We start from the raw sequence: 13,044 nt of genomic DNA on the forward strand, positions 1-13,044 counted from the left end.
GTAGTATGTTGGGAATAATTTTTATTATTTTTCAGGATTTCTGAATACTTTGGGATATTCTAAGTGTCATATTCGTGTTCAGCGACCTCAAATTAGTTGAATTTCAGTGGTTGAATCACTATTACAACCTCAAATAAATATTCCCAATATACTACATGCGCCATATTGGCCGCCATCTTGGATTTCTGAATTTCAGAATACTTTGGAATATACAAAGTGTCATATTCGTGTTCAGCGACCCCAAATTAGTTGGATTTGAGTGGTTGAATGGCTATTACACCCTCAAATAAATATTCCCAATATACTACAGGCGCCATATAGGCCGCCATATTGGATTTCTGAATTTCTGAATACTTTGAAATATACCAAGTGTCATATTCGTGTTCAGCGACCCCAAATTAGTTAGATTTGAGTGGTTGAATGGCTATTACACCCTCAAATAAATATTCCCAAAATTCTACAGGCGCCATATTGGCCGCCATCTTGGATTTCTGGATTTCTGAATACTTTGGATTATACCAAGTGTCATATTCATGTTCAGCAACCTCAAATCAGTTAGATTTGAGTGGTTGAATCACTATTACAACCTCAAATAAATATTCCCAATATACTACATGCGCCATATTGGCCGCCATCTTGGATTTCTGAATTTCAGAATACTTTGGAATATACAAAGTGTCATATTCGTGTTCAGCGACCCCAAATTAGTTAGATTTGAGTGGTTGAATCACTATTACACCCTCAAATATATGTTCCCAATATACTACAGGCGCCATATTGGCCGCCATCTTGAATTTCTGGATTTCTGAATACTTTGGAATATTCTAAGTGTCATATTCGTGTTCAGCGACCCCAAATTAGTTAAATTTGAATGGTTGATTTCAAATTTTAATGCTTTCTTGTTGATTTGGCCATGACGTGTTCCCTAAAACGAGCGCCTAAAAAGAGTTGCTTCGACGAATTTAGTCGGTGTGACTAGCAGGTTAGTCGGATCAAGTTCGTTCTTGTTTCAGATGAATCTTGAAATCCTACCGGTTCGAATGCTGCAAGAACGATCAAGATTGGTTGAAATGGGGCCAAATGCGAGTGAGTTGAAATTAGCGAAGCAACGGTTTCGGAGGCTTGGACGGAGGAGTGTTAATAAAAAAAACAAAGGGTCGTGTTGTAAATATTTGAAACTGACAAAAAATATCAAAAATAAGTTGCAACTTATTTTGAAATCATCATTGAATTTATTAAAATTGTCCATTTCCTTGATGATTACTATTTCTCTACAAAAATCTAAAAGTGTGGATCCTTACAAATATTGTTGAACAAATCTAAAAATATGGCTGTGTTCGGCCATAAAATAGTTATTTTTAAATTCCATAAACCGAGGTAACATTGTTTAGAACTTGATTTTTTCAAATATTATTCAACTAGTAAGAATTTTATCATGACTAATATGTTTAAAACATGTACTGGGCTGGATCACAAAATGTCCATGTATGTATTAATAAAAAAAATCAGTAGAGCTTTGCAATATAGTTACGTAAACTGATTATTTTATTTCCGGGTGACTTTGATAGTTACTTTGTGTCTTACAAATTACAGCCTAAATGTAAGCAAAATGATTTTATATGTCAAATCGATTATGAAGGCTAGGTATCCCATTTTAAAAAAAAAAATAACAATTGCATATTTGTTTGACTTGTTTACCAACTTTTAATGAAAAATAATGTAAACTTCGGGTTAATTAAATAAAAATTACAATTATTCTTAAAAAAAGAATCCAATTTTACTTCTTGAAAAACTCTGATTTTGCAAAATCATTTTGTACTATTATTTTGCAAAAAATAAAAACTCTAACTTATCAATGTAACCCCGAACATCAATGTCAACCCGGTTTACATGCGCGTATATGTGTGAGCTGAACATGTGAGTGATGCTATTAATACTTTTCATTTCATTTATTTGGTTGTTAAAGCATTACTTGTGTGAAGTTATTTTAAGCAGAGATGTGGACTACCTTTGAACAGCTGATAAACTCTAAGTCGTCAACAGAGTTTGCAGGTGCTTAAAGAATTGACTATGTCTACTGGAGAAAGGTTGCAAAATAACCTTCAAAACATCTAATAGGTGGGGGATAGTTAGAGGAATGGAGATTTTATTTAAAAAATTTTTTTTTAATATTCTTAATACAGCAATTCCCCACGAAAACAGCATGATTCGAAAAAAAAAAGTTGCGTATTTTAATTAATTTTAGTACCCTAACATCATCATCGCTAAAATTTTGAAGTTATCGCAGTTTTAGTGAAAAAAGTCGATTTTTCCCCGTTTTCGTCATTTTCCCATTTTTGCGCGTGGCGCGTCGAAAAACCCAGTTTTTATTTTCAAAAAATCGTATCTCAGAGTATTGAAAACATAACTTCACCATTTTTTGATATGTTATGTAAAATTTTCCGAGAAATCTGATAAAAATATTTTCAGACATAGGCTCTTTGGTCCCGAGACCTTCAAAACAGTATTTTAAGTTTTCATACGACATTTTCAAATGTTAAGCTAAGTTTTTGGAACTTCTTACTATTTTTCCCAAAAAGCCAAACTAATCACCTTTCTTTTGCGTCTAAGACAGCTAAAATCGGATGAAATGGCGCGGAGATATGATTTTTTGAAAAAAGTTGTTTTTGCGAAAATCGACGAAAATTCCCATTTTTTTGACCATTCTAACACGGCGTAGGTCACCCTAATGGCCAAACAAAAAAATACGGGTCTAATTATTTCGGCCAAGGAACCCCCAGAAAATATTTGAGCCCGATCGGAGAACTTTTTTTTCGAATCATGCTGTTTTCGTGGGAAATTGCTGAATACTGAGTTTGTGTTGGAGTCGGAGTCGGAGTCAAAAACGAAGTTGACTTTATAGCTGTCGGCCACCATTGCTAGTACCAACCACTAGTGTCTTCCTTTTTATCTACAAGGACTTCGCCGCCCTGGGCTCCTAAGTGTATGAAAGTATGGCACGGAGCGACGGCGCCGAATACCCATATTTACACAAAGAATTTTAGAGCGCCCGCCGCGGGATTCGAACCAGCGACCTCTGGATTGTGAGTCCAGTGCGCGGTTCGATTGATCCACACGGGCGGGACACAATTTGTTAAAAGCTGGAGTCGGAGTCGGAGTCGGAGTCGGCTAGATTTGGCAGGCCGGAGTCGGAGTCGTATGAAGCTGAAAGCCGGAGCCGGAGTCGGAGTCGGAGTCGGCTGAACTCAGAAAGCCGGAGTCGGAGTCGTCTAAAACATGACCCGACTCCGCAGCCCTGGGACTAATTCTCGTTTGAAATTTTTTAATTGTTTACTAGGCCATCAAATCGGTCGTGCCATTCTCAGGAAAATTGCTCATTTGGTGTACATTATAAGTCCAACAGCTATTGTTCAAGCAAATTGTTTGAAAAACTATGTATCAAGATTTCCGCTTTCAAGATGATTTCTTTCATAATTCAGATGAATGCAAAAAGAATCTCAACTTTTCATAAAAATTTCCCACGTCAAATCCAGAAAAATTCTGCAAACTTAGTCATTTCACTATTTTCTTAACCCCTCTTCTTTCTGACAATAAACTCCATTCGCTGTTAAGCTTTTCAACTGATATTTCCACCTTTCAGCGCGCCAACTTCAGATTTTCTGTTCTGAAAACTGCTGCCAGGCAAAAAATGCAACTCGTGCAACTTGTTGAACCATTTTCGTGCCCCAGCCTTTTGTGTTTTATCTCACCCAGCTATTGCATTTCGGTATCATTTACGTTTGCTTTTTTCTGCTTGCTCTTCTCAGGAAGCACTCCAAGGAGGTCGAGCTGGACCCGGTGGGATCGCAGAGGTAAGTTGGAGGTGGTTAGAGCAGAAGCTTTCTTCATTTATTCATGCGAAATATGGTGCAGCTTCACCTTTTGCTAACAGGATTGCAATTTTCAGTAGATTATGCGTTCGAATTTGAACCCACTGGAAATATCATGAAATTGGCCATCGGAACACAAAAGCTGAAGCTCTCAAAATTTATTTGATGTTATTGAATTTTCCAACAAAAGCTTTTTATACCAGCGGTTTTTTCCTTATTATCCTTATTATCCTTTTCGTCATGAATTCACTGTGAACCTTTTCAAAAAGTCAGCTAGAAAGGATGTATCTGATTCAAAATGTCGTGGAACTGGTCACAAATCTGATTTGTAGCCAGCTGCGGTTAAAAGGAAATGAATCCTATTGATGAAGACTTGATTTTCAAAATTCTGGGGATAATCGGACAAAGGATTGTGTATTTTTGTATTTTTGTATTTTTTTTTTGTTTTTTTGTATTTTTGTATTTTTGTATTTTTGTATTTTTGTATTTTTGTATTTTTGTATTTTTGTATTTTTGTATTTTTGTATTTTTGTATTTTTGTATTTTTGTATTTTTGTATTTTTGTATTTTTGTATTTTTGTATTTTTGTATTTTTGTATTTTTGTATTTTTGTATTTTTGTATTTTTGTATTTTTGTATTTTTGTATTTTTGTATTTTTGTATTTTTGTATTTTTGTATTTTTGTATTTTTGTATTTTTGTATTTTTGTATTTTTGTATTTTTGTATTTTTGTATTTTTGTATTTTTGTATTTTTGTATTTTTGTATTTTTGTATTTTTGTATTTTTGTATTTTTGTATTTTTGTATTTTTGTATTTTTGTATTTTTGTATTTTTGTATTTTTGTATTTTTGTATTTTTGTATTTTTGTATTTTTGTATTTTTGTATTTTTGTATTTTTGTATTTTTGTATTTTTGTATTTTTGTATTTTTGTATTTTTGTATTTTTGTATTTTTGTATTTTTGTATTTTTGTATTTTTGTATTTTTGTATTTTTGTATTTTTGTATTTTTGTATTTTTGTATTTTTGTATTTTTGTATTTTTGTATTTTTGTATTTTTGTATTTTTGTATTTTTGTATTTTTGTATTTTTGTATTTTTGTATTTTTGTATTTTTGTATTTTGTATTTTTGTATTTTTGTATTTTTGTATTTTTGTATTTTTGTATTTTTGTATTTTTGTATTTTTGTATTTTTGTATTTTGTATTTTTGTATTTTTGTATTTTTGTATTTTTGTATTTTAATATTTTAGTATTTTAGTATTTTAGTATTTTAGTATTTTTGTATTTTTGTATTTTTGTATTTTTGTATTTTTGTATTTTTGTATTTTTGTATTTTTGTATTTTTGTATTTTTGTATTTTTGTATTTTTGTATTTTTGTATTTTTGTATTTTTGTATTTTTGTATTTTTGTATTTTTTTATTTTTGTATTTTTGTATTTTTGTATTTTTGTATTTTTGTATTTTTGTATTTTTGTATTTTTGTATTTTTGTATTTTTGTATTTTTGTATTTTTGTATTTTTGTATTTTTGTATTTTTGTATTTTTGTATTTTTGTATTTTTGTATTTTTGTATTTTTGTATTTTTGTATTTTTGTATTTTTGTATTTTTGTATTTTTGTATTTTTGTATTTTTGTATTTTTGTATTTTTGTATTTTTGTATTTTTGTATTTTTGTATTTTTGTATTTTTGTATTTTTGTATTTTTGTATTTTTGTATTTTTGTATTTTTGTATTTTTGTATTTTTGTATTTTTGTATTTTTGTATTTCTGTATGGATCTCTGCTCTGAAAAAATAAATATTGAGAGCAAAATCAAATTAGCAAAACAGCTTTATGCCATCGGTAAACCAGATTTGTGGTAATTGCATCCCTCAACTCGATGGGCGGTACCACATCAGGTGTGCCATCAAGCCTACACACGCCTACACCTACAGCAACAGCATACTTCTCGGTCAACCGCACAACTTTCCGGCTTGAAGCATATTCACAGATTGAATATGTATGCAAAATGCCTCCCCCGAGACCGGTTGATTGTGGCTCTTTTCGCAGCACCACTTGCACACGTGTGAGCAATTTCCACTTTTCCAAATGCAAATGTTGACGCTGATTGTGCATTTGTTTTATAGTTTAATCTACACCTGATGATGGTTCGGGGGAGCTGGGGCATACACTGATTTCCATGAACCAGGAATCAGCATTGGCTTGCGAGAAGCGAGGAGGATAAATCATAAAATGTGGGAATATTAGTCCGGAACATGATCTCCACCCAGTTTCTTGCCTTAGCAAGAAGGGGAAATGTTTCATTTCCTCTCCTGCCATTCCTAGAATATTCCTCGTCCAAGAAGAGCAAAAAGACCAGCTGGTGAACGGTTGGTCGTTGGGAGCTCTACGATAAAATGCCATTACATGATGGCCCTGACCGGGGCACACACTTTCCCAGCACTTTCCTTCATTGACCTGGCCAGGAATAGAAGGTTCCAAGGGTTGGTATTATCAACGCGGCACTCCGTAATTGAAGGGAAGGCCTGGTGTCCTAAGTGTACCAGACCACGTTTTCCGAATACCTAATCATTGTGATTATGAGGCATTAATACCTGATTGTTTATAGACGGCGTACAGTCCCGGTCGAATGACGTTAGATTGCTGAAATCGATCTTTTAGGAAAAGTTCTGCAAATGTGGCGTGTATTTCCATCGAACACCTTACGAAGACATATTTCAAGCCTAATTTTCAAAAAAAAAGCAATTCAATTAGGCAAAAAGTACCGAAATTATGAAGTTTATTTCACTCTTACTAAGACCATACTGGATTCGTAATTAACTTTTTCAATCCTTCAATTTTAATAAAATTTCAGACCTGGCTGTGTCACTTTCAGGCCGTGACCTGCTGTACAGAAAATTCTTTCAAAAATCACCAGTAAACAGGATTAAGACCACGCTCCTTTCACACAATTTTAATCCCAACCGCGCGAAGCAAAAGGCATTATGTGGCACAGCCATCCTTTCTCTCCTTCACCGAGCTGAGGCTATCTAATTTAATTTCCTGGACTGCTGGCTGTGCGCTCGAAACTGAATCATATGCACAGCAATGTGCACTTACTCGTTGCACCTTATTCACAACGCGGCAAAGGGGGGCTTTCGTATTGTACTTTTTTTTCCAGCACAGACTCACACCGCAGCAGGATGCATAATGTATTCGATGCAAACGGTTGACTTGTGTGTACCGAGGGGTGAAAAAAGTATCCTTTCAACCCGCACGGAAAGAAGGTTTATCGTGAATCTTACTAATTTTCGGTTAAAAACCCTAAAAAAATTGGTTGTTTTTCCAACCACGATTTTTTTTAGCTGGAAATCCTAAAAAAAAATCCTGGATTTGACAGCTGGATCCAGGTCCTAAAAATGATAAATCTAGCTAAATTTTTAGTAAATTTTACTAATTTGCAAGCTGGAAAAATGCTGTCAGTCTCAAAAGCTGTATGTTTTGAGAAGGTCTGTTAGCTATTTTGGCTAGATTTTATGGTATTCTAGGAAGTTTTATAGTTAGCCCAGCGAGTTTTTAGGCTGTTTCAACCAGTTTTTTTGGAATCATTCTCAAAATTTTCCATTGATGGCTGCGAAGCCAGGTATTTTCACACATCTTTTTAGCTAGTTTAGCTAACTTTGCCACTATTCTTGGTAGGTGTTTTGGTTGGAATAGCTAATTTTTCCACTATTTCTACAAGTTTTCTTTCAAAAGCCTCCGTTGCTGCCTGCAAAGCTCGCATTATTCACCCAGCCTTTTGGCTGATTTAGCTTGTTTCTTTTTTGTTCTTGCTTCGTTTTTCGGTAAGTCCAGCTAATTTTTAGACTGTTTTAACTGGTAATTTCGAAATCATTTTTAAAAATCCCTTACTGCCTGTAAAGTTGTTTTTTATTTTCAAAAAGACTTTTGCTGGTGTAGCATGATTTTCCGCTATTCTTGGTACGTTTTTTTGGTAGACCAGCAAGTTTTTTGGATGTTTCAATAGTTTCCAGGCTTTTAAACTATGTTATAGTTGATCATCCTAATTGTACGGCTTTGTTGCGATATTCTATTGACAAATAAAAAAAATGAAATACAGTAATACAAAAATACAAAAATACAAAAATACAAAAATACAAAAATACAAAAATACAAAAATACAAAAATACAAAAATACAAAAATACAAAAATACAAAAATACAAAAATACAAAAATACAAAAATACAAAAATACAAAAATACAAAAATACAAAAATACAAAAATACAAAAATACAAAAATACAAAAATACAAAAATACAAAAATACAAAAATACAAAAATACAAAAATACAAAAATACAAAAATACAAAAATACAAAAATACAAAAATACAAAAATACAAAAATACAAAAATACAAAAATACAAAAATACAAAAATACAAAAATACAAAAATACAAAAATACAAAAATACAAAACTACAAAAATACAAAAATACAAAAATACAAAAATACAAAAATACAAAAATACAAAAATACAAAAATACAAAAATACAAAAATACAAAAATACAAAAATACAAAAATACAAAAATACAAAAATACAAAAATACAAAAATACAAAAATACAAAAATACAAAAATACAAAAATACAAAAATACAAAAATACAAAAATACAAAAAAAACTCACAAAAAGTTATTTTGGTTAAATTATAGTAAATTAATGTTAAATTTAAACTATGTTTTGCATTTAACAAAGTTTAAATATAACATCAAATTACTTTCACTTAAACAAAATAACTTTACTTTATCCAACTTAATTTAACTTAATTTAACGTAATTTAACTTAATTTAACTTAATTAAACTTATTTTAACTTAATTAAAGTTAACTTAACTTAATTAAACTCAATTTAACTGAATTTTACCAAATAACTTTAAATTTAACTAAATTCTACCAAATTACATTAAATTCAACTGAATTCTACCAAATGTAATAACATTTGAATAAATGTACTTACATTTACCTATATTCTACTACATTTACCTAAATTCAACTACATTTTTCTAAATATAACCATTATCAACTAAATTAAGCTCAATTTAACTGATTTAATTTAATTTTACTTAATTAAACTTGATTGAAATTAATTTGACATATATTAACTGAATTTAACATAATTTCAACTCAATTTTACTTTATTTAACTTTATTTTACTTAATTTTACATAAATTTACTTTATTTTACTTAATTTTACTTAATTTTACTTAATTTTACTTAATTTTACTTAATTTTACATAATTTTACTTAATTATGCTTAATTTTATTTAATTTTGCTTAATTTTGCTTAATTTTGCTTAATTTTACTTAATTTTGCTTATTTTTTTTTATTTTACTAAATTCAACTTAACACAACTTAATTTAACCAAATTTGGGCCAATTCAACTAAATCACACAAAAAATAACTAATTTCAACTGAATGGATCTGAATTTAACTAACTTTTGCTTAATTTAACTATTTTTTTAAAATTCATCTTAATTCAACAAAATTTATTTAAACTTATCTAAATTTTACTTTATTTTACTAATTTAAACTAAATTTGATCAATTTAAACGAAATTTTACTAATTTCAACTAAATTTAACTAATTTTAACTAAATTTTATCAATTTAACTGATTTTAACTGAATTCTACATTTTTATTTAAATTTTACCAAATGTAACTTAATTTAACTAAACTTAAATTGATTAAACTTAATTTCACTTAATTTCACTTAATTTAACTTAATTGAACTTAATTTAACTTCATTTCTAACAATATTTAACTATATTTATGGATGTGCTTAAAAGGCATTAGGTACCCTATTTGTTCGGAGCTGTCAAACATTGGCCAATCTATGTCTAGACATTCTGTACCCGCCGCCCCTCCAGGTGGACAGATGTCCATACAAAAAAGTATACTGTGGACAATAGAGTTATCTACGTGCGCATGTATTGCGTGTACGTACACGAAAAAGATTGAGGTTAAATTTTGTCCGGCCAGCAAAACCAAATGGTGCGCTAATGTGCGTACGCGAAACGTCATAAAGCTCTATCGCCAGCCTCCCCTTTCCCCTGCCAAAGTGTTCACGTGGTTTAGGGATGCTCCCCCTTTATGTTAAGTACATGTTTTTACCTACGCATCATCCAAACAATAACGAGAGGCTCAACTTCTAACCACTTTCCCTCAACACAAAAAACTTCTCACCTTATCTACTGAAACTTACCTTCAGGTGTCGATCCGCAGAAAACCTTCCAGGCTTTTGATTTATTCACTCACACAACACATTCTATCACCTTTTGCACTTGCACTTGCACTCAAACAGCACACATAACCATCAAAAAACTTCGCGAACTGAGCGGCTCAAACAGGATCGAACACGATACAAGACGATGCTTTGTTTTGGTCTCGAACTGATGACCTGTCAAAAAATCCATGCTGCCGGTTCCAGCTAATTTTTCAGTAAAATTACGCAAAATTGTGCTAAAACACCATTATTTTTGGTAAAATCTCTCCTGTCATTTTGATTTGGGCTGTCAGTTTTGGAAAGCAAATCAGCAATCAGGGTTAGCTATTTCACCAATCCCAGGTTGGTAAATTTAGCTGTAATTTTAGCTGATTCAACCAAAAAAATCACTGTTTCACCAATTTGAAGCCAGCTAATTTGAATTGTTAAATTTTGGATAGAACTCTTTTCCGTGCAGAGTCAGTGTCATCTGAGTCAAAGTCAGGATCTGAGAATCAGTGTGAGAGAGTCAGACTCAGAGTCAGAGCATTAGAGTGAAAATCAGAGTCGGAATCAGAGTCAAAGTAAGAAGGACGTAAATCTTCCAACCGAGTGTACTATTCAAAAAATATACACAATGAAAAGAAGCGGAAAAAGCTTTTCTTGCCAAGCTGAAAAAAAGCTTCCCAGAAAAGGGGTTTACCGAGAAACCAAGCAAAAACTACCCTCCGCTCGCAGACGACGGAAGTTGTACGATTGTGGAACACAGACGTGTACACAATCGGCTTTTGGTGTGCATTGTGTATGTGTGCTGTGCATGTGTGGTTGGGGGTTGGTTTTGTGTGGCTTGAAAAGCCTTTTTGTGAGCATTGTGCGAGGGCACATTTGTATGCTTGCAGTGCCGAGAATTGATATCTTACTTTGAAGAACTGCATGCTGAGATTATATGGATTTGATTTTATCATTTGTAAATAATATTTGAATATTATTATAAATATCAATAAATATCAACGAATGCTTTCACCACCAGTCCTAAACAATCTTAACTAACATCCTAATTACTAATCGCCAGAATAAACCAAATTAGCAAAATTCCACGCAAATACGAACGAAAAATCAATTATTGACACTGCCACTGAACCAGAATTAACGTCCTCCCCTCCGGCAACGAGGGAAAAAGTCAATTTTCTGCCCACTGCCCGTCCAGCGTCCAGTAAACGAAAGGCAATTCGACGAAATAACACTTCCAATCTGCTTCGGGGGAGCTTTGCTGTTGTCGGCAGCTTCAATTAAGTAGCTTTCCGATCGGCATTTGAGGGGAAAGAAAAATCCATCAAGCTTGTTTGAATGAGCTTTTAAGGGGGAGACAGGGCATCGATACTTCTTTGTCCCGGAGGCAAATTGGCTCAAATTGCCGGAATGATGGGCGATAATTTGAATAATGGGAGGGCATTATAATTTTGTTTTTGAAGTTAATGCTTTTCTATAATTTTTTTAAAGATTACCTTCATGAATAAGATGTTAATTAAAAAATGTCTATCGAAATTATCTAAATATTTTTAAAAAAAATGACAATAATGTTAAAATTAGGGTTTGACATAAACATTATAGATCTACTCTCAAAGGTCGACTTTACAGAGCATTTTTTGATTTTTATAAAACATTGATCATCGATTCATAATATCCAAATAGAAATTTAACATCATTGGTTCCTCCGTACAAGTCTCTACTAGGGTGCCCAGAAAAAAATGACCCTCTGCTCCACAAGTGGAAAACGGTTATTGGGTTATTTAAAGCATCTGTGCAAATTTTGAGCGAAATTGGTTGAGATTAACCCATTGATACCCGAGACTAAAGTTGGAGAAAAAAATGTTTTTCATGCAAAAATGATTTTATTAAAATCGCTAATAACTTTTTAGGATCGATTTTTACAGCTTTGGTATGTTCTACAAAGTTGTAGAGAATTAAATTTCCAATAAAAATCTCACTTTTGGGATTATTTGGATGAAAGTAGCGCACCTTGCAGACCAAACCGTAAGAAAATGGTGTATTCCATACATTTTTTTTCGATTTTTTTCATACAAACTTCACCTTCGAGTATCAATGGGTCAATGTTGACCGATTTTGCTCATATTTGGCCCAAAGTCCTAAAATAGCTCAAGGAACAATATTTAGCTTGTGGAGCGAGGTTTTGAGAAAAAGTCCCATATTCTGAGCACCCTAGTCTCCACACAAAACTCGTTTTTGACATACTTAAGTTTTTGCCTATCACCGTCTGACTGTCACTTTCAGATTTGAAATAATTAAATTTAATTAATGCAGCCCTATTGCCAAATTTGTTTGACAAAATAATTCACTCAAACACCTCATTTCAACGAATCAGTGCTATTCCATTTGCTTTAATTGCTCTCCTGAGCAAACTTCAATGACCAACGTTCGTAGAAAATTAAACGGTTCAAAGTGTAAGTCAGCTCAATTAAGTTGAAACCTCGTTTTCTTCCGTTCGAACGACTCGGTTGGAAAATCTCGTGACATCAAACGGCAAACGGGTCCACTTCACAGTTGTAGTTCGCACCCTTGTCAACGTTAACCAACCCTTTGAAAAAATAATTCATTCATTCTCATATCTCTTTTACCCTTCACTTTCCAGAGTGTTCAAGAAGACCTCCTCGAACCAGCTACTGACGCTATACCTCGGAACTCGCGAGCTGGTGGCCCGCAAGGGCGTCATCGAGCCGCTGCGGGGCGTCATCTACATCGATCCGAAAATCATCGGCGAAGCCAAGATCTACGGCCAGCTGACGCTGACCTTTCGGTGGGTATTCCTATTTTTTCAGGTTGATTTTTTATTCATATTTAACTGTGTTCAACTTATGTCTGAAAAGCTTCCACTTAAAAAAATGTCACAATAAGCCAAACGTGTCATTTTTAATGAAGTTT

The 13,044-nt window shown here is 32.6% G+C and overlaps 1 protein-coding gene across 1 annotated transcript in view; it reads left to right on the plus strand.

The window, feature by feature from the left end:
* The window catches only part of LOC120412938 (uncharacterized), a 112,995-nt gene that overhangs the window by 25,056 nt on the left and 74,895 nt on the right, over positions 1 to 13,044 (plus strand). The window contains exons 3-4 of the mRNA XM_039573575.2: positions 3,807 to 3,851; positions 12,755 to 12,919. Of these exons, the coding sequence (XP_039429509.1) occupies positions 3,807 to 3,851; positions 12,755 to 12,919 (210 nt within the window). The remainder of the gene's footprint in view (positions 1 to 3,806; positions 3,852 to 12,754; positions 12,920 to 13,044) is intronic.

Source organism: Culex pipiens, chromosome 3 (assembly GCF_016801865.2).
Source record: "Culex pipiens pallens isolate TS chromosome 3, TS_CPP_V2, whole genome shotgun sequence".
NCBI lineage: Eukaryota > Metazoa > Arthropoda > Insecta > Diptera > Culicidae > Culex > Culex pipiens.